This window comes from Panthera uncia, chromosome E3, assembly GCF_023721935.1.
Source record: "Panthera uncia isolate 11264 chromosome E3, Puncia_PCG_1.0, whole genome shotgun sequence".
NCBI lineage: Eukaryota > Metazoa > Chordata > Mammalia > Carnivora > Felidae > Panthera > Panthera uncia.
Genome location: NC_064815.1, coordinates 19494626 through 19518784, shown reverse-complemented (window position 1 = coordinate 19518784; position 24159 = coordinate 19494626). Strand labels below are relative to the sequence as shown.

The 24159-nt window shown below is 43.3% G+C and overlaps 1 protein-coding gene across 2 annotated transcripts in view; it reads right to left on the bottom strand.

Annotated features, from left to right (window-relative positions):
* Nucleotides 1-21175, bottom strand: part of TMEM248 (transmembrane protein 248) — a 40618-nt gene extending 19443 nt beyond the window's left edge. Inside the window, exon 1 of one of the 2 annotated variants that reach the window (XM_049639193.1) lies at nt 20980-21175. In XM_049639193.1, coding sequence (XP_049495150.1) covers nt 20980-21081 — 102 coding nt within the window. In that variant the 5' untranslated portion in view covers nt 21082-21175. Of the gene's footprint in view, nt 1-11601; nt 11855-20979 lie in introns of those variants that run through there. The other variant, XM_049639194.1, reaches the window with a different exon arrangement.
* Between the last annotated feature and the right edge of the window lie 2984 nt (nt 21176-24159).

The following is a 24159-nucleotide window of genomic DNA, read 5'->3' as shown; positions in this document are numbered from 1 at the left end:
GCTCAGGTCATCTCACGGTTTGTGGGTTCGAGCCCCATGTCAGGCTCTGACAGCATGGTGCCTGCTTGGGATTCTCTCTCTCCCCTCTCTCTGCCTCTCCTGCACTCGTGCGTGCATGGTCTCTCTCAAAATAAATACACTTAATGAAAATTATTTTGAGAATGGCTAAAACCAAAAACACAAGAAACAACAGGTGTTGGCAAGGATGGCAAGGATATGGATAAACAGGAACCACACTGTTCTTGCACTGTTGGTGGCAATGCAAAACGGTACGGAGGTTCCTCAAAAAGTTAAAAAATAGAACTACCCTATAATCCAGCAATTGCACTATGAGGTATTTAGCCAAATGATACAAAAATAATGATTCAAAAGGATACATGTACCCCAATATTTATAGCCGCATTACCTACAACAGCCAAACTATGGAAACAGCCGAAGTTTCCATAAACTGATGAATGGAAAAAGAAGTAGCATATACATACGAGGAATATTCCTCAGGGGTGCCTGGGTGGCTCAGTTAAGCATCTGACTCTTGATTTTGGCTTAGGTCATGATCTCATGGTTCTTGGGATTGAGCTCTGTGTCAGACTCCTTACAGGAGTAAGACATGGCAGAGCATGCTTTGGATTCTCTCTCTTAATAAATAATAAGTAAACCTAAAAAAAAAAATTTTTTTTTTTGAGAGAGATACAGAGTGCAAGTGGGGGAAGTAGAGAGACAGAGATGGAGACACAGAATCCAAAGCAGTCTCCCGGCTCTGAACTGGTCAGCACAGAGCCTGACGCGGGACTCGAACTCACAGACGGTGAGATCATGGCCTGGGCCGAAGTCGGACACTTAACTGACTGAGCCACCCAGGTGCCCCAATAAATAAACTTTTTTTTAAAAAATGGAATATTACTCAGTCACAAAAAATAACGAAATTTTGCCATTAGTAAAAGCACAGATGAAGCTAGAGTATCATGCTAAATGAAATCAATCAGAGAAAGACAAATACCGTATGACTTCACTCCAATGTGGAATTTAAGAAACAAAACAAGCAAAGGGGACAAAGACCAAGAAACAGAACTCTTTAAAAAAAATTTTTTTTAATGTTTATTTATTTGAGAGAGAGGGAGAGAGAGCACAAGTGGGGAAGGGGTAGAGAGAGAGGGAGACACAGAATCCAAAACAGGCTCCAGGCTCTGAGGTGTCACCACAGAGCTAGACGTGGGGCTCGAACCAACGGACTGTGAGATCATGACCTGAGCTGAAGTTGGACACTTAACCGACTGAGCCACCAAGGCGCTCTAAGAAACAGACTCTTAATTATTAAGAACAAACTGATGGTTACCAGAGGGGAGGTGGGTGGGAGGACGGGTAAAATTAGGTGATAGATATAAAGGTGGGCACTTGTTATGATGGGCACCAGATGTTGTACGGAAGTGTTGAATCACTAAATTGTACACCTGAAACTAACATTACACTACATGTTAACTAACTAGAATTTAAATAAAAACTTTAAAAAAAAACTAGGTTTCATTAAAATTAAGGATTTCTGCTCTATGAAAGACACTGTTACCAGAATGAGAACACAAGCACAGACTGGGAGAAAATACTGCAAAAGACATATCTGATACAGGACTGTTATCCAAAATATACAAAGAACTCTTAAAATAAGAAGAAAACAGCACAATTTAAAAACTGGCCAAGGATCTTAACAGACAGACATACCTCAAAAAGGAAGACATACAGATGGCAAATAAGCATACAAAAAGATGCCCCACATCACAGGTTATCAGGAAATCCAAATTAAAACAACAATGAAATACCACTACCCTTCCTAGAAGGCCCAAAACCCAGAACACTGACAATGCCAAACACGGGCAAGAATGCAGAGCAACAGAAACTCTCATTCATTGCTGGTAGGAATGCAAAACGGTACAGCCACTTCAGTAGTTTGGTGGTTTCCTACAAAACTAAAACACACTCTTAACCACAATATCCAGCAAGTGCACTGCTTGGTACTCGCCCAAAGTAGTTCAAAACTTAGGTCACATAAAACTCTACACATGGAGGTTCACAACAGCATTATTCATACTTGCCACAATTTGGAAGCAACCCAGATAGATACCTTTCAGTAGGGCAATGGATAAACTGTGGTATATCCAGACAGTAGAATATATTATTCAGTACTAAAAAAGAAATGAGCTATCAAGCCATGAAAGCCAAGGGGGAAACTTAAATGCATATTACTACATGAAAGACGTCAATCTGAAAAGGCCACAAACCCTATGATTCCAATGATATGATATTCTGGAAAAGGCAAAAGTATGGAGCCAGTAAAAGGATCAGAGGCTGCAGGAGGGAGGGAGGGATGAACAGATGGAGCACAGAGGATTTTTAGGTCAGTGAAAATACTCTGTATGATCTATGGACTCTGAATGACAGTGATGGAGGTTCACCAATTATAACAAATGTATCATTCTGGTGGGGGATGCTGAAGGGGGGAGGCTATGCATGTGTGTGGGACAGTGTTATACAGGAAATCTCTGTACCTTCCTCTCAATTTTGCTGTGACCCTAAAACTGCCTTTAAAAACTTGAATCTTTTTTTTTAAAAATAAAAACAAAAAATGACATTAGTTAGGTTAAGAATCCTAAGATTGAGAAACAAAAACATCAACAGTAAATGAGAGTTCCATAAGTTTAAAGTTATAATAAGCTCTTATATATGTTTATACAGTTTATTAAGAGAAAGACAAAATCTGAATCACATATAAAAATAAATAGGAACCATTCACCACCTGGAACTACAATGATAAAACATCTAGAAAAGTACAAAAATCTAAAATAAGTTCACTTCTAGAGAAAACTAAGTCATTAAAACCACGTCACACCAGAATGTAAACATCTATATATCAACATAAATACCTACAAATCAGCAAATATCAATATAGCTAATTTAATCAGAGAAAGTTCCAGGGGAGGCCAACTGTATTCACTTAAAAGTGAAAGACTTTCTTTTTTAATAAAACAATTAAAAGTCAAATATTTCACAAACTTGAAATTCCTTTCCTACCGTTCACTAGCATTTTCAAATAATTAACAAAAGCTAAACAAATGTATTTCCTCTGGAAAGAATTAAAAGAACATTTCTATGATCTTTACCATAGTAAATATCACTTTTAATTAAAGAATAGGTTAAGTTCTGTATGGGGTTAAGAAACGTACATAGAGAGAAAGCACACTATCTGGCCCCTTTTCCTAAATTCATCCCAAGTCCAATTAGAGGCTTTCACAAGGATAAAGAGAGAAACCACCAGGGCTGTAAGGCTGCCTCTTGGGAAAAGTCTAGGGACTTAAGGTACGCAGAACACAGCCAAAATGCAGTTACATGTGAGAGTATGTGACTGAAGTCCATTGACGGAGTACCTAGAGCTCTGAGACCAACTGAATGACAACACTAAACATCGGGTGGCAATTTAAGTAGGCAAAAGGCAATACCAAGATTATACTGGAGTTACCTCGAGCAACCCACAAGTTAGGAGAAACACCAGAGTTACTTTAAAAGAAGAGAAGAGGAAAAGAGCTGTTAAACTTTCTAGAGACGAACTTGGCCACACGTATCAACAGCATTACAACCCAACATACTCTTTTAAATTTTTTTTTTTCAACGTTTTTTTAATTTATTTTTGGGACAGAGAGAGACAGAGCATGAACGGGGGAGGGGCAGAGAGAGAGGGAGACACAGAATCGGAAACAGGCTGCAGGCTCCGAGCCATCAGCCCAGAGCCCGATGCGGGGCTCGAACTCACGGACCGCGAGATCGTGACCTGGCTGAAGTCGGACGCTTAACCGACTGCGCCACCCAGGCGCCCCAACCCAACATACTCTTATCTGTGCTGTTCAACTTCTAAAAACTTCACCTGAGAAAACAATACTGAAAACAAAGATTTAACTACTAAGATAGTTATCTCAGGAGTGTTTAAAATAGTAAAAAACGAAAAACTAGATACCCAACAACGGCAGAGAAATGGTTACAGCATGATATATCCCCAGCAGAAACACTATGGTCATTAAACACACAGCAGCTAAAATAACATACACAGAATGAGGCTATTCAGGTTTTTTAAGTATGAGAGTTGGTGCACACAAGTACCCATCCGGGAAAAAAAAGACAAATAACATGCCCTCAAATGTAAACAATGGTGGTTCCCTCTAGCCACCTAGGGTAGGCTAGGCAATCTAGGGTAATCCCTCAGATTACATAGATCTTTTTTCTTTTTAAAAAAATTTCCATCATGAATATATATTCCTTTTGTAATACTTTCTAACAATAAAATTTATAAATGTAAATAATCTTCAATAGATCCTGCTGGTCTCGTGGCCAAAATAAAACTTCCTTAAATCTTAATTCTCTTCATTTTCTTCATTAATAAAGGTGAGAAATAGGAGAAAAAACCCCCAGAACTTTCTTAAACCAAACTAGAAAAAAAAAAAAAAAAAAAACAGAAAGCAGGACAGTCCTCTAGCATGTCCTGGTGCTAAAGAAAGGCAAAGCTTAACTTGCAGTCATCTGTACTCAGAGGGATCTGTGAGAAACCAAGAATAGCAAACAATATTTAGGTGAGGCTCCTGCAGACAACCCAGTACTGTGTGCTCCCGGGGCAGGTGGGCACAGAAGTTCTCCAGACAGGCATGGGCCCCTCCATTAGGGCAGAGGTTGAGAGGCCAGTGGAGGCCACAGAGGGGAGGAAGTGACCATGAGCCAAAAAGGTGCCCAGGATGGTGAGGTATCCTGCAAGTGTTTCAAGAAGGAAGAGGTACTGAGAAGTGAGTAAGTATTACGATTAAGAAAAGAAAGGATCTCTGAGCCTCTCTGCGCTTTAAAAAATACTCCAGTGAAACTAAGCTTGCGTAATGCTCCACCTGGCAAGATCACCAGTGACCTCTAAAACCACACTCTGGCAGGGGGAAAGCAAATGGTGAGGAGAGAAGAACAAGGATGAGGAGACAGACAACAGGTGAACACCACGCCTCAAATGAAAGGGACAAGAGACAGTGGGTAAGAAGTGAGGAAACTGACACATTTGTAACCAGAGAAAAGCGCCACTAAAAGAGGAAGGCTGCCCAAGGGGCCAGTGACAGCTGAAATATGCAATTTTGTAATTGATTATAGTATCTTATTAGAAAGGAAATTAACACTGACCATGCCAGATAAGGAGCCTTTCACAGGGTCTCCCTTTCTCCAAGTACACCACATAGCTACTTGCCCAAGTTTAAAACTACAATCTAAAACTCGAATTTAAGATCTGCCAAACCACTACCTGTGACCCAGACCAAAAAGTTCACTTTACGTGAACAACAAAACCACCGTTCATTTTAAACTAGATTTTCGACCTCAGGCCAAATGGGAAATTCCTTAAAACTCTCCTATAAAGTCATGTCCTTCTCAAAGTTTGAAAGTGACTAGGAGGTGGGGGCTGGGGACAATGCCAGGGGAGGCTTGGAGAGCCTGCTGTGTGTGCCCACCCCAGGAAATACACCGCTCTTGTGCTAAAAGAATATCAGGAACTCACCTCCATGTGGGAGAGGGGCCCACTTGGTTTATTGTGGGTTTTTTGTTTTGTTTTTAATGTTTATTTATTTTTGAGAAAGAGAGAGAGAGAGAGAGAGAGCATGCAGGGGAGGGACAGAGAGAAAGGGAGACAAGGGATCTGAAGCAGGCTCCACGATGAGCTGTCAGCAGAGCCCGATGCCGGGCTCAAACTCCCAAACCGTTAAACCGTGATCTGAGCCGAAGTCGAATGCTTAACTGACTGAGCCATCCAGGTGCCCCAGGGCCCACTTTGAATGTAAAAATTTAAAAAATATCCTGAACCTAATAAAAAGCACTAATGGATGTGAAACTAGATTATCCAACACTTAGCAGAGATGAGAGCACCTGCTAATATCAAAGAAACCTGTGCAATCTCAAGCACGCAGCCACCATTCTTCCTCCCCCACCATGAAGCAGAACAGACCCTCAGAGAGGCAAATTAGTAGTGACGAAGACGGGAAAACTTCCAGGTCTCCAGTGAGGTCTCAGTTGGTAAAGCCAAGCCAGAACTGCAGTCCTTAACTCCCCTCCCTGCAATATTTGACACAGACACAATGTCTTCCACCTCCAGGACATCAATCACCGGGCTTTCCTTTTGCTTAACTGGCCACCCCTTCCTTCTCCCTCTTCTTCAAGAGCTGCTTCTCCCCCTGAGCTCACGGCTGGGCCTCTGCTCAAGGCACACACACTTATTCCCTGCAATTTTCTGTATCTATCCCCGTGCCCAGACCCAAACATCCACATACAGGAGCTCTGTACTTAGCTGACCCACAGGCACCTTGAGCCAAGGTCAAAACTTCTCCAAAGTCACCAAAGCCGCTCCTCCTCATAATGAAAGACACAGCCATCTAGCCAGTGACCACCGCCAGCCATTCTTGAGTCTCTCTCTCTCCTATAAACAGCTATCAGTTACCAGTCAAGCAGTTCCCACCTTGTAAATGTCTCTAACAAGAGGCTGTCCTCCTCCACACACACACCCCCACCCCCCCATACTGCCTTCTTCAGCCAAACTGAAAGCCAGATGTATCCTGTTCATGTTGCCTCGTTTCCATGATGTTTCTGCAGTTGCTTAACAAGAACATCTAACATAACTGCTCACTCTTTACGAAAGAGGCACCCTGAGGCACCCTGTTTAGGAGTTTTGCGTGTATTGTATATGATCCTCACAATATCTGTATTTCGCAGAGGGGTAAATTAAGGCATAAGAAGTCAGCTAACTTGCCCAAGGTCATACAATAGTAAATGAACCTGGATTCAAATCCAGTCAGCCTCCAGAACTGGTGCGTCAACCAGGAAGCAGACTACTGCCTCCCAATAAATGTTACGGGTTCAGATTAAGAGTCAACCCGAGTCAACCCCACCAAATGAGATGAAAACCGAAGAGTATCCATACAATTTTACAATTAAGACATCAGTAGTTTTGTAAGTGAAACCCCTTTAAGATGATGTGATAAAGGTAGAAACCAGATGCCAAAGGGCTAAAGAGAGAGTATCATTTTTAACAGCTACTACTTAAAACATGCCCTGTGCCAGGCACCATGCCAAGTACATACACCATACTTTTTAATCCTCACAACAGTGCCAGGTAAATGTTACTGTCCTCATTTTACAGATGAGGAAACTGAATCAAAAGAGGTTAAGTAATCTGTGCTAGGTGATAAGTGGCAAGAGAGAGATTCTGACTTAATTCTTCTCACTCTAAAAGCTGTGTCATCAATCACAATACCAGGGTTGATAAGTAGGTTTCAAGTTTAATGCCAAGCTGAAAAGAAACAAAATTTTCTTAGGCCATGGCTATATAAGGTGTATCTTAGTCATAAAAGCACAAGACTGATTTTTTTTGAAGTTTAAAATGGTTAACTTATTTTCCCCCTCTTTAAGCAAGGCAATTCATAGCTTACAACTCTCATCAATCAGAATATAAAGCAAAGATGAGTAGAATCTTCTCTCAATGGTTTCCTGTTTCTCAAGCTAATACATTTCATAGTGCAGAAAAGACTTTCACAATAACTCACAACAAGTTTAAATGATCAAGATAAATTACAACAGGAAGCATAAAGTTTTAATGCATTTTAGGCAACACCAGTACTCGAATAAAGACAAAAAGGAACATGGGCTGACATAATTACATGTTTGTAACCAGACTTAGTTCCAAAATTCAGACTCTGGCTGTATTTCTACTCACTTATAATTAACAAACGCATGGCTCCATTTTCAAAGGCATAATATAAAATCATGGTAACTTCCAACATGCCTCCCTCTCCTTTTAAAAAAATTAATTCACCATAGTTCCAAAACGGAAAATAACTTATCTTTGTTCTTTAGTTTTTTTTTTTAATTGTTGAGCATCTTAGAAACCAAATTTAAAAGTATCCCCACATTAAAGTTTAATGACTTGGAGTTTAATTAACAGATATTTAAAAAAACAGATCATGAGTGATGACAAGATTAAATCAACACTAAAAGTTCAATATGAAATTGTAACATCCAAACTCAGTGTAAAGACTGGCAGATGTTGTGAAAACAGCACTTTTAACCAAACAGCATAAAGGTCCAACCAAATGACCATAATTCATAGACAGTCATCACCAAAGGTTGATGTACACTCCCAGGACTACATTTAGGTATGGAATTATACACAGAGAGAACTACAGACCTCTTGTCAAGTTTATTCAATCTGTACCAGGGAAGGACAATTTAAAGATTTCCATATTTATCAAAATGAATCCAAAATGGAAAATCAATTTGCTAAAAACTCTTATCTTTCCTCCATTCCTTTTTTTTAAGTCACTATGATACTGGGCTCTTTTTTTTTTTTTTCTTGGAGTTTTTACTTAAATTCCAGTTAGTTAATATTAGTTTCAAGAGTACACTACACTGTGATTCGACACTTCCATATAACACCCAGTGCTCCTCACAAGCGCACTCCTTAATCCCCATCACCTATTTCACCCAGCCCCTACCCACCTCTCTTCTAGTAACCATCAGTTGTTCTCTATTAATTAAGAGTCCATTTCAGGGGTGCCTGGGTGGTCAGTTACACGTCTGACTTCAGCTCAGGTCATGATCTCAGTTTGTGAATTCTAGCCAGGCATCAGGCTCTGTGCTGACAGCTCAGAGCCTCAAGCTTATTTCGGATTCTGTGTCTCCCCCTCTCAGCCCCTCCCCCGTTCGTGCTCTGTCTCTCTCTCTCAAAAATAAACAAACATTAAAAGAAAAAATTAAAAAAAGAAAAGAGTCCATTTCTTGGTTTGCTCTTTTTTCTTATGATCATTTGTTTTGTTTCCTAAATTCCACATAACCTTTTTCATTTTAATTAAAATGTCATAGTAAAATACTTTTATAAAGGCTGTCTTACATGGCAATGGGATTCTGCAGCATGTTACTGACAAAAAACATCCCGCAGATTGGCCATCCCTGTACTATGTCATGCTGTGTCCCCTGTAAAGGCCACTCTTTTTCAGACGCATGTCTATAACAAGGAGACAGAGCAGTGGCTAGAAAGGGAAGAAGAGTCTAAAAGAAATATCAAAAAGTTAAGATGGTGCAATCCTGAGAGTGTTTAACGAAAGACTAAGGTTGAAGCCAGTGAGGTCCTGAGACTAGTCATAATGTTGCAGAGCAATTACATGGCATCCTATTTGAATGGCTTCAAAGGTCTTCCACAATACTGTGTAAGAGAAACCAGCCACATCTCGGTGAACTAGACGTCAGTAAAAACACCCAGGGGATGTCTGGGTGGCTCAGCTGGTTGAGCGTCCAACTTCAGCTCAGGTCATGATCTTGTGGTTCATGAATTCAAGCCCTGCGTCAGGCTCTGTGCTGACAGCTCGGAGCCTGGAGCCTGCTTTGGATTCTGTCTCCCTCTCAAAAATAAACAAACACTGGGGCACCTGGGTGGCTCAGTCCCTTGAGCGTCTGACTTTGCCTCAGGTCATGATCTTTCAGTTCACGAGTTTGAGCCCTCTGTCGGGCTCTGTGCTGACAGCTCGGAGCCTGGAGCCTGCTTCGAATTCTGTGTCTCCCTCTCTCTCTGCCCCTCCCCTGCTCACGCTCTCTCTCTCTCTCTCAAAAATAAATAAACATTAAAAATAATAATAAATAGATATGTAAACATTTAAAAATTAAAACAAAACACTCAGGAATTGGCTTAAAAGCCTGCCATTCATCAATTGGCAGTAGCCAGAGTGGCAAAGATCATACTAGAGCCGAGTTCCCACAAACTAAACACAGGCACAGAAACAACTTGCAGACACTAAATTTAATTTCCTGACTGTTAATACCAGACAGGAATCACAATCAGCATCTTTTTCATTGTCCTTAAAATAAGTTAAGCACTGCTTTGTGTCATTGTCTGAGTAACAGAACAAAAGAAACCCACCAAATGAAAACAATTCTTTAGAACTCAGAAACCTACCAGAAGCCAGACTGGGTAGCCAGTGCTTTTTCTGTCTTAGAAAAGCATTTAACCCTTCTTACCGACTGCCTCTGCCACTGCTTCCAGGTTTCTACTGCCCAGCTACCTAGTCTGAGTGCTGTTCCAACACCTGGCCCTAGCTTTTTCATTTCCCAGTTAATTCGGACCCAAATGCTCAAGATCTTTTGAGGTCCACCTCAAGGGTCACTTCCTTTATGAAGCCTAACCATAACAAAAACCTCTGATAGTTATCTCCACGTGGCCATTCAGTCCTGCCACTTTTATGAGCCTACTGCTTTCTCTAAGTACATTCCCTGCGGGCAGAAACTGTATTTGCACTTAGGTCTTGTCTCTCTTCCGTGCAACAGCTGCCAGCTGCCCTAACACAGGGAGGCTCAATCAGCATTTGGGGATCTCAGTACCCAGACGTGGGTGGCAGGCAGTCCGGCTTCCAGTCCTCCCACCTCAATTAGGCCACAGAAATTCTTCCTCCACCTTTACTAGGAAGTCAGCACACTGCCTCCTTATCCCAGGGAGTAAAGAGCTTGCAGTCATCAAGTATATCTTAGCTGCACAACGGTCTATTTCCTTTCCTTAAATCAGGAAACTGGAAGGTGTTCTTACCCTTCAAGCAATTTCATCTACACACAGGATACAAATGCTCAGACCCCAAGCTAACCAGAGAGCTATCGGGACAAAAAAAGTTATTAAATATCCATCATGAAATTAATCAAATTCCAGCCTTGGAATTTTTCCTCCCACTGCCTCCCACAGAGGCTCACCTTTGAGGCAGGAAAGTAGCAGTTCAGGAGCAGCCACAATCTTCCCTGCTTTAAAGCAAGCTGCAAAGAAGCTCCCCATTCATCGCTGAACGAGGGCTGTAATCTGCTAGTTGAGAACTAAACTACAGGCATCGTATTCTTCAACAAAGGCCCCCTCACCAGCTGTCCCCCGGTTATGGTGTCCACACAGTTCAAAACAGCACAATAGGCTTGGTTTTATTTCTAATGCTGTTTATCAAGAGAAACAGAACTACTTGCCTCTAAATTACCCCGCAGCCACTCCTCGATTTATTTTATTAAAATATGAGTGAAGACGATTATCCACCCCATCTCTGGGTATTTACCAAGCCTGACACATAATATACCACTATTTCAAGTGTCTGCACATAGGTTAAGTCTATCCCATCTTCTTCCTGAGATGTACATGATTTGCAAATAGAGAAGTAACGCAAACACGACCCAAAGTCAAAAATGGCAAACTACCAAAATGTTCCCCGTGCCAAATCCAAATTATCCAGGCCTCAGGTCCGAACGGGGGACGTCCCGCCATCTCGAGGGCGGCAGGGCACCCCGGCTCCAGGCATGCGGGTGGACCAAACCCGGGGGGGGGGGGGGGGGGTAAACAGGCCCACGCCAGCGGCGCAGGCCACACTTGGGCTAAGGCGGAGCGACCCCCACCGCCAGCTGGGGCGGGGGCTGCAGCCCCGAGAGGCGGTGAAGACACCCGGCCGGAAGGGCCGCTCCCGACCAGCACGGCGCCCTCCCGACCCCGCGCTCAGCCCCGGCTGAGCCCCGACCCCGGCCCGCCCTACCCCGGCTCACCCCGCCCCGGTGGGCAGCGGCGCGCCCCGGGCCCGGCCGGGCCAGCTGCTCGGCGGACGCCCGCGGCCGCTCAGAGATCACTCGCGGCGGCGCGCGGCGGGCCGGGGGCCGCTCGGCACCATCCTCCCCGCCGCGCCGGGGGCGGCCTCGGGCTCCACGGGGCCCAGGCGAGGACCAGAAGCCAGTCCGGCTCACGCCGCCGCGACACAGACTCGTCTCAGGGTCCGGCAGCCGTGGTTTCCGGGTAGAAAAAAACGCCACCGCCAACGCTGCCGTGACCTCCGACACCTGGCGTCCGACGGCGGCGCGGCCGGGACAAGATTCCTCAGTCGCGAGCTGCGGAGACCACGCCCCCTGGCTGGGCTACGTGGGGGCCTGCGTGCGAGTACCGGGGCTGCGTGCGTGCTGACACGGCGCGCGGGGCCTGCCTTTCTGTGTCTGTGTTTGAGCGGGGTGTGGTGAGGCTGGCATCGTGGTGAGTGCGCGTGCCTAGTGCACGTGGGTGGACCTGCGTGTCAGTGCGTTCTGTAAAGACCGTGTGTGCTGTGCGTTTGTGGGTCCGTGTGCGTGTTTAGTGCTGTGTGTGATGGTTAGGAGTATAACGTGTGTGCATACGTAGGTGTGTAGTGTGTGTCTGTGTGTGCCCGTGCATTAATCACTGCCCATGAAAGTATAATTTTAATACAATCCCTTTGTAAGGTAATTTGGCATCGTCCAGGAAACTTGAAGATATGCCTTCTTTCTGGAGAATATATTACCCCGGAGAAACAGTTGCACATCTGCGCAAGTAGACAGAATAAAGAACGTTTATAGCACCATTATTTGTAGTCACTAAGAGTTGAAGAGAAAACAAACCTCCACAGAGTCAAACGTAAAAATAGGCAGTATATTCTTATATAAACAATTTCGACAGCGAAGATTATTCAGAACAGCTTGACAACATCCGGGCTCACCCTAAGGGCATAACATGCTGGGAGGGGGGAGGGCGGGGGGCAAGCCACGAAACGATACATTGCAGCATAATTCCATTATATAAAATCCCCCAAACATGCTAATCAACGCATTGTTTAGAGATGCATACGTGACTGGTGGAATTCAGAAAAAAAAAAAAAAAAAAAAAAAAACAGGAAGAGATGCACAAACTTCATGTTAAGTGGTAAGAGGATAGAATGGGGGAGGAGCACACAGGCTACTTCAAGGTACCTTGAGCAAGTCACAAGCACTCTGAGCCTCCTGTACTTGGTTTCTGAGGTGGGGGTGATAACATCAGCTTGTTCCAGTTCGTTAAATTCCTCCACTCTGTAAAACTGTAAAGCACTATCCAAAGATAAGTTATGTGCTTTGAGAGCTAACCACGGTAGGACCTGAGCTGTTTGTCAAAGTTCCTGCAGGGCACTGACCCCTGGTCGGTATGACACACACCGATTCAATAGTATTATTTTATGGGTTCAAGGAGCTTCAGAGTAGTTTATGTCAGCTTATCAGCATTATTTGTTGATAATAGACAAAGGGCTCTGCATTTGGGGCTAGTTACAAGCAGGGATATGCCTATGCTGTGTGACCAGAAAAAACATTAGAAAAGAAACCAGCAGACTCAATTTTGGGCTCCCTGCTCTAAAGCGTTCCATGCACATGTTGGTGGTTCCTGCCCCAGGAGTGAAAGCGCCATCTGTTTGGGCTCTTACAGAAGAAGGATAATAGAACCTTGCACCTGGCCTTTCCAGCCCTTACTTAAATATTATTGGTGTATTGTGTTTTTTGTCCTGTAATAAACTGTAGATTTGTTAGGATCTGTGAGTTTTCTTTAGCAACCAAAGCCTGTTAAACCATTTCAGCAGCTGGTGTCAGATGTAGGATTTACTGAAAAAACCCTGACTCATTCTTAGCTCAAAATACGGCTAAGGCATTACTAGAAAAAAAAAAAGGGGGGGGGGGTGATTCTGATAAAAAAGATGAAAATGAACAAGTTACTCTTGGTTTGAAGTAGCACAGACTTTGAAATTAGATACTAGTAGTAAAACATTCCAGTGAAATCTGGAACTGAAAGAATCTGAACCTCAGGAGCTAGAAAAATGGACCAGCAGGGAACTGCAAACTGATACCAGGTCAGCTAAAAATTCAGATCTGTGGTTGGTGCTTTGAGCATCAGCAAAATGAAAGTTAAGTTCAGAATCTCCTTGGGGTGAGCTGTGTCCTCTCTGGTTGGCACCATATGTTTGATGAGTCAGCTAATTCTGTGAGACCTAGGACAACAAAGAAGATAATTCAAGTTGGGCAAGATGACAGGGAGGGCAAGAAACTAGGGAAATAAGGGATTATTCAGTGAGGGAACTGAATAATTTTCCAGGTCATTACAGACATCATCCTGATAAACCTTTGTTAAAATGATTCCTGAGAATTATAGAGAATTTTAGAATGAGGAGCAGTGTCTCTGCTCTGAACACTTCTGACTAAAGGGGAATATTTTGGTCCACCAACTATTGGCTAATACCTTTGTGGGGATGGTTCATAGGGAAGCCCCTAGGTTTCTAGAATGGATTAAGAGAAGGATCCATCATGCTTATCCAGAGAAAGACAATGTCACTTCCCCTCCGTTGTCAACCAATACTAAAGTTGCAAAAACACTGCAGGCATAGGCAGTATTGAACTATCTATATAATGACAGAATCGAGCTCCCTAACGGGATGCCCCTCACCCAGGCTACGACCAACACTGTAACTCAAGGCGTCCCGCCAGCACTAGCACCACGTATGACTTTGATATTGAGACCACAGGAGAGCGTAAAAGAGGCAACCTCAAATCCTTTATCCCAGCTACCACATGGAGGATTAAAAAAAAACAAACTGGCACAGCCACTTTGGAAAGCAAACTGGCAGTTCCTCAAAAAGCGAAACAGGGAGTTAACATTTTAGCCCAGCAATTCCATGTCCAGAGACCCGAGAGGATTAAAGCATGTCAACACAAAAATAGTCAAAAAAATGGAAACAGCCCAGATGTTCATCAGTTGATGAATGGATAAACAAAATGTGGTACATCCATACCGTGGAACATTATTCACCCGTAAAGGGGAATGAAGCTTCAAAGCGTGATAAATGAAAGAAGCCTGTCACGAAAGGCCACATATTCTATGATTCCATTTGATATGAAATGTCCAGAAGAGGCAAATCCATGGAGACGGAAAGTGAATTCGTGGTTGCCAAAGGTGGGAGGTGGTAACTAAAGGGGAACAGGGTTTCTTTTGGGGCCAAGAAAAACACTTGAAAATTGACTCGGTGAATGCACTGAAAACCATTGAATTATACACTTTAATTGTGTGAATTACATGGTATATGAATTACATCTCAGTAAAGATGTTTTCAAAAAAGTTAGAACTTTACAAAAGAAAGGAAGTCAACACAAGAAAGGGACTAACAATTCAGCCTCTAATCATGTGGGAATCTTTAGACAGCTAGTTGTAAAAGTCAAAAAAGAAAGAAATTGAGAGAGAAAGTGCCACCAAAACCTTTATGAAAATCTGGAGATCCCACATCTAAGTCTCCTCAAAGCCCCTCGGATGGAAAATCCAAAGGTTTGGGGAAATTCCAGGAAGAAATATGGTTCCAGTGAGCCTACAGCATTAGATTCTAAAATACTCTTAATAGAAAGGTAGTAGTTCTTTGTCCAATACCTGCAAGTTTTCCTTAAGATGGATATTATTTTGGGGTGCCTGGGTGGCTCAGTCGGTTGAGCATCCAGCTCTTGGTTTCAGCTCAGGTCATGATCTCACAGTTCGTGAGTTTGAGCCCCGCATCAGGCTCTGTGCTGTAAGTGTAGAGCCCGCTTGGGATTCTCTCCCCGCTCTCTCTGCCCCTACCCCACTCGTGCACTCTCTCTTCTCTCAAAATAAACAAACTTTTAAAAAAGTCATCATGGAGGAATAAGACAAAAACGCCGGGGCCTCTTGACTCAACTCCCAGTGGGGTTCCCAAGGTCTTTTACCAACAATGGGTGGTGAAATGGCCAGAGGTGGAGAAGTAACTCTTCTAGATCTCCTGGGCACGGAGCACATTTACAGTGTTGCCTCGGCCTGCTAACAAGCCCCATAGGGGCAATAGAATTAATCCAGGGGGCTATGGGGACGCTACTGTAAAAGGGACCAGAATTAAAGTCTGGTCAAAAGTTGGAATATGTGATTTATAAATGTATGCTGTGATGGTGTCTCCCTTACCTGCCATGCTTTTGTGGTGGAGTCAGGGCAGGGGGGAGGGGAGGTGGCAGAGGAATTCACACAGGGGCCTTCCCCGCTGCACTCTGTTTTCTCTTTCAACATTGAACCTGCACTAAAACTTCAGGTAAGGGCTCCAGAGGCTGGGACTATTCCACAACAAGATACCATGTCCGGAAATTTGGACCTAACGGCAGGATTTCAAAGGGATCGATAGGACTGACGGTCACTTCCCCGCACCCCACCGCGGTGGAGCTGGCTGCTGAGATGTTTTGTTGCCCAGTGGATGGGCCAGATGCACTTCTCTGCACGTATCCAATCAGACCCTCGAGGTGAACTGAAGAGAAGGCTCCTGCCCATCTCCTGTTGCTGCCAGCAGTATATTGGCACAGTAGGGAACCACAGGGCCTTCTTTAGAGAGAAAAGACTGGCTTAAACTTGATGATATATGGAAGAAGATGCAATGGCTCCCAGGGGAAAGGGAGCCAATAGCTTGTTAAAGGGAAAGTCTAACCAAATCTCCATGGCTGGTTGAGAAGCTTAGAGGAAGGGAATAAAGTCTCTTAGCTTTGACTCCGAAGGTCCTGGGGGCAAAGAACTGTGTCAAAAGCTCCTCTTTTTTGAAGAGCCAACAAGTGACCTGACCACTACGGACAACCGTTTGGCGGACCCTCAGAAGGTTAGACATAGAATCACCATATGGCCCGTCAATTCTAATCCTAGGTGTACATCGCGAAGAACAAAAAGCAGGAGTTAAAACCGATGCGTACCCACCGATGTTCATCACCCCATTATCTGTAATAGTCAGAAGGTGGAAACAACCCAGATGGTCACCGACAGATTAATAGGCAAACAAATTGGCCTACACATACGAAAGAATATCACCTTGCAAAGGAAGGGCACTCTGACACGTGCTGCAACATTATGTGAAATGAAAACATTATGATAAATGAAACAAACCAGACACAAGGAACAAATGTTACATGATTTAACTTACATGAAGCAGCAAAGTCATGGAGACAGAAAGTAGAAAAGAGGTCATGGGGGGGGGGGCACGGGAAGCAGGGAATGGGGAGCTATTGTTTCATTGTATAGAGTTTCTATTAGGTCTGGAAACAGGCAGTGGTGACGGTTGCGTGACATTGCGAATGCACTCAATCCCACTGAACTGGACACCCTAAAAGTGTCGGTGTGAGTTGGAAACATTTCACCGCGTTAAGAAAAAAAAACCACGCGAGTGGACAACGTCCAACCTAATGACCTTCTGCGCGTGGTCTGTGTCCTCACAACCGATGACCAGGTGTGAGGTCTGTGTGACCACAAGGCAGCAATTGCAACGGGACTATGTCTTTGGGTCTGCATTTGACATTTGCTCAGGAAATACTAGAGACAAGGCCTCTGACTTATACTGCTATGAGAAGCAATTATGGTACATGAGAAAAGGTAGATTTTGTTGGAGGGGACGACATCATAAAAAATTGGTTGATTGTAGTTTAATCAGTCAACAGAAGTATGCCACAAAGCACAGATAGCCAGTGATCAGGGAGGAACAGGATTGTCAAGTATGAAACATTTGTGCTCATATTATTTATTAGTGGATGGATCAGCTCTCTGTTCAAATGGATGCCAACCCCCCAGATGACTGCAAACATTTGAAATCCGTGTGCACATTTGGATCTTCTATGTGAACGGAGTACCTGTTCCAAGGTGTTCTGTGCGAGTGTAGGTGGTTCCTGAACCAAGAGAGGGGTGGGTAATAGGACCTTGCACCTGGACGTCCCAGACCCTTAGGGTGAGACAGCCTTTGGCTGTGATTTCCTTATTTCCATGCTGTTGCTACCTAGTACCCTTTCCAGGAATAGACTGTAGATAGGTAAGCACTGCCATTTTGAGCCCTGTCATTTTGGGTCTCGAGCAAGTCAATCCTGCTTGACTACCACCATAGGTAGAGTTTTGCTGCACTGATGATCACTGGGTCTCCTGATGGGGTGCACTGAGAAGGACACATCACCTCTTTGGCATTCCTGCCAAAATGCTAACACCTGAAAATAATCCTCAGGACGTGATCAAGCAAATCCAGGATGAGTGACATTCTGAAAATACCCATCCCACACTCTTCAAATACATCAATGTCATGAAAACAAGAAAGACATGTATGCCAAATTCATGTATACCAAATCATCATGATGTACACTTTCAATATCTCATAATTTTATTTGCCAATTTTATCTTAATAAGCTGAGGAAAAAAGAAACCTGGGCAATTGTTCTAGATTAAAGACCACTAAAGACACATGACCACTAAAAGCAATCCTGCACAGGAACCTGGATTGGGAAAATTTGGATATGGTCTACTGACTGCATCAATGTTAAATTCCTGTGGTTACGTAAAAGATTGTCCTTATTCTTAGGAGATATATACTATATTTAGATATATACTAAATAGAGGTATTGAATTATGATATCCGCACCTGAGAGAGAGAGAGGAAGTAAATGTGACAAAATGTTAAGTATTGAATCAAGGAGAAGGGCATACAAATGTTCATTATAGTATTCTTTCAGTATTTCTGTAGATTTGACACTTCTCAAAATAAAAATTTAGAAGAAAAAATAAAAATCACTGTGATAAATTAGGCCAGAAATCAGCATACCTTTCTGCAAAAAATATATATATTTTAAGCTTTATGGACCATACGGTGTCTGTCACAACTATTCATCTCTGCCACGTACTGTGAAAGACACAGAATGAATGGGAGTGGCTGTAGTCTAATAAAATCTTATTTACAAAAGCAAGTGCTGGGCCAGATTTGGCTGCAGGCCATAGTTTCTGACCTCTGCTTCAGGCTGTGGTAAACTCAGGGCAATTCTGCTGCCTCCTACAGTCAACTAGAAATTCATGGCTGCTCAGGAATTGACAGCATGTGTTAAAATGTGAATCAAATATTGTAGCTTGAGATGCTATTATCCTAATCTCCCAACAACTGATGACCTAACAGGCATGCCCCACTGAAAACATCCTCTCCTCTTTTTCATCTTGACCCTAATAAAAACTCTTCAAATCTCAGGGTGCCTGGGTGGCTCAGTCTGTTAAGCGACCGACTCTTGATTTCAGCTCAGGTCATGATTTTGTGGTTTGTGGGATCGAGCCCCACATCGGGCTCTGTGCTGTCAGCGCAGACAGTGGAGAGCCTGCTTGGGTTTCTCTCTCTCCCTTTCACTGTCCCTCCCCTGCTCACCCTCTCTCTGTGTCTCTCAAAATAAATACATTTAAAAAAAGAGAAATGGGAACTCTGTGGGAATGTAAAATGGCACAGCCGCAATGGAAAGTAGTATGGCATTTCCTCAAAATATTAAAAATAGAACTGTAGAATTACCATATGATCCAGCACTTCTGGGTTTATTATCCAAAAGAATTAGAAGTCAGGATCTTGAAGAGATATCTGGACCCCTGTGTTCATTGTACCATTGTTCACGATCGCTAAGACACAGGAATAACCTAAATGGCCATCAACAGATGAATGGATAAAGAAAATGTATACTCATACAGTGGAATGCTACTTGGCCAAAAAAAAAAAAAAGTAAGGAAATTCCGCAAAATGGGATAACATGGATGGACCTTAGGACATAAGGCATTATTCCACTTACATGAGGTATCTAAAATAGCCAATTTCATAACATCAAAGATTGGGATGGGGGTTACCAGGGGCTGGGGTGGGGGCGTACTGTTATTAATTAACAGTCCAAAAATTTCAGTTAAGGTTCTAGATACCTGCTGTGCAGCACTGTACTTAGAGTCAACAATAACACACACTCCAATATTTGTGAAGAGGATAGATTTTACGTTAAGTGTTGTCACCACACTAAAAAGTAAAAGAAAGAAAAAGAGTGGGGCCCTGGAGCTAGTCTTCCCCGGGTTCGAATGCTGGCTCCCCGCTTCAGCTCTGTGATCTTGTGCAATGCCCAGGCATCTCCACGCACCAGCTTCTCTTTGTGCCTCAGGACAATTAGCACGACTGACCTGCAGGCTACCGGAGAAGAGTAAACAAGTTCTTCCAGGTGAGGCACTTAGCACAGTGCCTGGCATGTACCGAGCGCTAATTAATGCTACCTGTTAGTATTCCTACTAAATTCGGTTTCTTAGACACAGTCAAGAGGTAATACATCTTTAAATGCTCACTTAGCACAGTACCTAAGGGCTAAATACATGTAAGATGTTGCAATTGTTCCACTAGGCAGTTAAACAGGCATTTGTTGCCTGTCACTTTCATTGTATCTTACTCTCAGCTAAGTCTTGAGGCATTTAACTTGTCATGTTTTTGCACCTTCCCATTTCTCCTGGATTGGGAATAAGCTGAAGGCAGAGTCCAGGACGTGTGAATCTTTGCAGCCCCTCCAGCACCACGCTATGTAGCCCGGGCTGGAGTATATACAGGGTATAGTTTTAATACAGTCTTGAAAAGAAGAATCTTGGGGCCTGAACCTTCGGTTCAGGTCATGATCTCACGGTTCATGGGTTCCAGCCCCGCAGTGGGCTCTGTGCTGAGAGCTCGGAGCCTGGACTCTGCTTTGTCCCCTTCTCTCTCTGCCCCTCCCCTGCTCGTGCTCTGTCTCTCTCTGTCTCTCAAAAAATAAATGAATGTTGAAAAAAAAAATTTAAAGGAAGAATCTTCAGTAGACCACCTAATCCAGCACGCTACTGATTGACTCATCTAAATAAAGTTTACTTATTTTGAAAGAGACAGCAAGTGGGGGGGGGGCGGGGCAGAGAGAGAGAGAGAGAGAGATTGAGAGGGAGAGAGAGCAGGCTCCATGCTGCCAGGGCCTGAGGCAAGGCTTGAACCCAAGAAACCCCGAGATCCTGACCTGAACTGAAACCAAGAGATGGGCATTCAACCGGCTGAGCCACCCAGGCGTCCTCATCTCCACACTTTTAAAAAGACAGAGCTTTCAGAATGAGTCACTATGACTTATGAGATGATAAGAGAAACTCTTCACTTGACAGTGACCGTGTCCATCCACCCCCTCTGACTTTTCAAAATCGGGAGGAAACGACCAGACTCCTTCCCCTCCCAGACCTGTCCTGTGCTCCGCAGCAGGGACCATCAGAATTCCAGGTGAATTCTGACCATGGACTCAGAGCTCAGGTGAGATGCCTCCGTGTTTGAGAATGCTTACCAATCTTCCGGCTGCCACCCCAAGTCCAAGAAATTCGATTTCTTTCAGCTTCACTGACTTTTTATTACGGGAGTAGCACTTTTCTTCTGGCAGTGAAACCATTCAGCGGGTGTGTACTTCCAGAGAGGGAATTTAAACCAGACACCTAGCCCTGCAAACAGCTCGTTATTCTTTTAAGGAGGAGGAGGCCTCAGAACCTTCCAGGAGGATGATTCTACCCCAGAGGTGGCATTCTATATTGGCAACCGCAGAGGGGTTGCCTGGGAAACCCTGTTTAGACATCAGCTGCGTCACTTTTAAGACAAACTTCTCCCTTTAAGAGCTAATGTGCACGATCACAATTCTGTGTCGTGTGGTGGTTTGGACAGCGTTTGTTTTTATGCTCTTAGAATAATTTTTCCATTTTTCTGATTACAAAACAACCATTGTATTGTATACAGTTAGGAAACTTTAGGAAATATTAAAAAGGAAATTAAAACCATCTGTAATAACCAAACCCAATGGTAACTACCGTTAAGATTTTGCTGTATTTCTGGAGCAGCTGGGTGGCTCCGTTGGTTAAGCGTTGGCTTCTTGGTTTCAGCTCAGGTCATGATCTCACGGTTCATGAGTTCAAGCCCCCAGTCGGGCTCTGTGCTGACAGTGAGGAGCCTGCTTGAGATTCTCTGTCTCTCTCTCTCTCTCTCTCTCTCTCTCTCTCTGCCCCTCCCCTGCTTGTGTGTGTGCGTGTACTCTCTCTCTCTCTCAAAATAAATAAGTAAACTCAAAAAAAGAAAGAAGAAAGATTTTGCTGTATTTTTTTTCCTTTTTTTCCAGCATTGCATGGAATTTTAAAACAAATTCGGAACTATGCCTCACATCATGCTAGGATAGTTTTCTACATAATTATTATTTGATTTAAACATCCCCCTCTACACAATTTAAACACTGAAAAATTTTAACTTCTGTAGTCCTTATTTTTAATGTAAATTTTTATTGTGTTTCTTATGATTTTTTTAGCATAGCTTTCCAGAAATGGGATTACTGTGCCAAAAAGTAAAAAAAATATATATTTTTTTATTTAAAAAATTTTTAATGTTTATTCATTTTTGAAAGACAGAGAGAGACAGAGCACAAGCAGGGGTGGGGTGGAGAGAGAGGGGGACACAGAATCTGAAACAGGCTCCAGGCTCTGAGCTGTCAGCACAGAGCCCAACTGCGGGGCTTGAACTCACAAACCTTGAGATAATGACCTGAGCCTAAGCCGGAGGCTCAACCGACTGAGCCACCCAGGCGCCCGTATATTTTTTCATTTTAGAGGGAAAGAGAGTAGGCAAGCAGGGTAGAGGGGCAGAAGGAAAAAGAGAGAAGCTTAAACAGGCTCCACACTCAGCGTGGAGCCTGATGAGGGGATCAATCCCACAACCCTGGGATTATGAGCCAAAATCAAGAGTTGGTCGCTCAATCTATGGAGCCATCCAGGCGCCCAAAAGTAAAAAGATTTTTAAGGCTCTGACACATCGTGCTGATTGGCCATCTGGAAATTTTATAATCTGTGCTTCCATCAGTGAGGCACATTTCTCTGTACATTCATAGTCCTAAAACGTTATAAAATTTCACCTTTGCCAATTTGACAGGCAAAAAAATACGTTATTAAATTATTTTACATTTCTGATTACTAACGGGGTTGAAATTTTCATCTGTTGCTGTCTATTCGTGAGCCTAAATGGTGAATTGTTTGTTCATGTCCTTTGTGCATTTAAAACAATGTTTATTTTTGAGAGAGTGCAAGCGGGGAGGGGGAGAGAAAGGGGGGTAGTGGATCCCAAGTGGGGTCTGAGCTAACAGCAGCGAGCCCAGTGCGGGGCTCACACTCACGATCCACGAGATCATGATCTGAGCTGAAGTCAAACACTCAACCGACTGAGCCACCCAGCCACCCGCGTTTGTGAATTTTTAAATGGTTAAAATGTTTTAAAGTTTCTTATTTGAAAAAGTACTTCTGTTTTCTTTCATATTTGTATTGGTAATTTGTCTTTCTTCTTCCCCCACCCCCAACTTTATTGTGATAGAATTGCCATATAACATTGGTGAGCTTAAGGTGTACAACATGATTTAATACACACTTATGTTGGGGCGCCTGGGTGGCTCGGTGGGTTGGGTGTCTGACTTCAGCTCAGGTCATGATCTCGCGGTCCGTGAGTTCGAGCCCCGCGTCGGGCTCTGGGCTGACAGCTCAGAGCCTGGAGCCTGTTTCAGATTCTGTGTCTCCCTCTTTCTCTGACCCTCCCCTGTTCATGCTCTGTCTCTCTCTGTCTCAAAAATAAATAAACATTAAAAAAAATTTTTTTTTTAAAATACACACTTATGTTGCAAAATGATTACCACAAAATGGTTAGTTAATACATCCATGGCCTCACACAATTACCTTTTTAATTTAATTTTTTTTTTTGGTGAGAACATTTAAGATTTTAATTTAATTTAATTTAATTTAATTTTATTTTATTTTATTAATTTGAGAGAGAGAGAGCACACGCAAGCAAGGGAGAGGGGCAGAGGGAGAGAGACAGAGAATCTTAAGCAGGTTCCAGGCTCAGTGTGGAAGCCAATGTGGGGCTCGATCCCGTGACCCAGGGATCATGACTTGAGCCCATATTGAGTCGGATGCTCAACTGCCTAAGTGACCCAGGAGCCTCTAAGATCTACTTTCTTAGCAATTTTCAAGTAGGTAATACAGTAATTATTAACTATAGTCACCATGCTGTGCATTAGACCCTCAGAACTTCACTCCTCTTGTAAGTGGAAGTTTGTACCCTTTGACCAACATGTCCCCATTTCTTACCCCTCAGCCCCCGGCAACCACAGTTTTGCCTTCCGTTTCCATGAGTTCAGCCTTTTTAGATTCCACATACAGATTCCACAAGTGAAATCGTGCAGTATTTGTCTTTCTCTGATTTATTTCGTTTAGCATTAATGCCCATCCATGTTGTCAGGATTTCCCTCTTTCCTATGGCTGAATTTTACATTTCTGTATCTATTCTCTGTCAGCAGTCACAGGTTGTTTCCAAACTTTGGCTACTGTGAATAATGCTTCAGCGGACATGGGGGTACAGATACCTCTTTGAGATCCTGTGATTTCATCTCCTTCCACATCTATACACAGAAGTGGGATTGTGGGATCGAATAGTAACTGCATTTTTA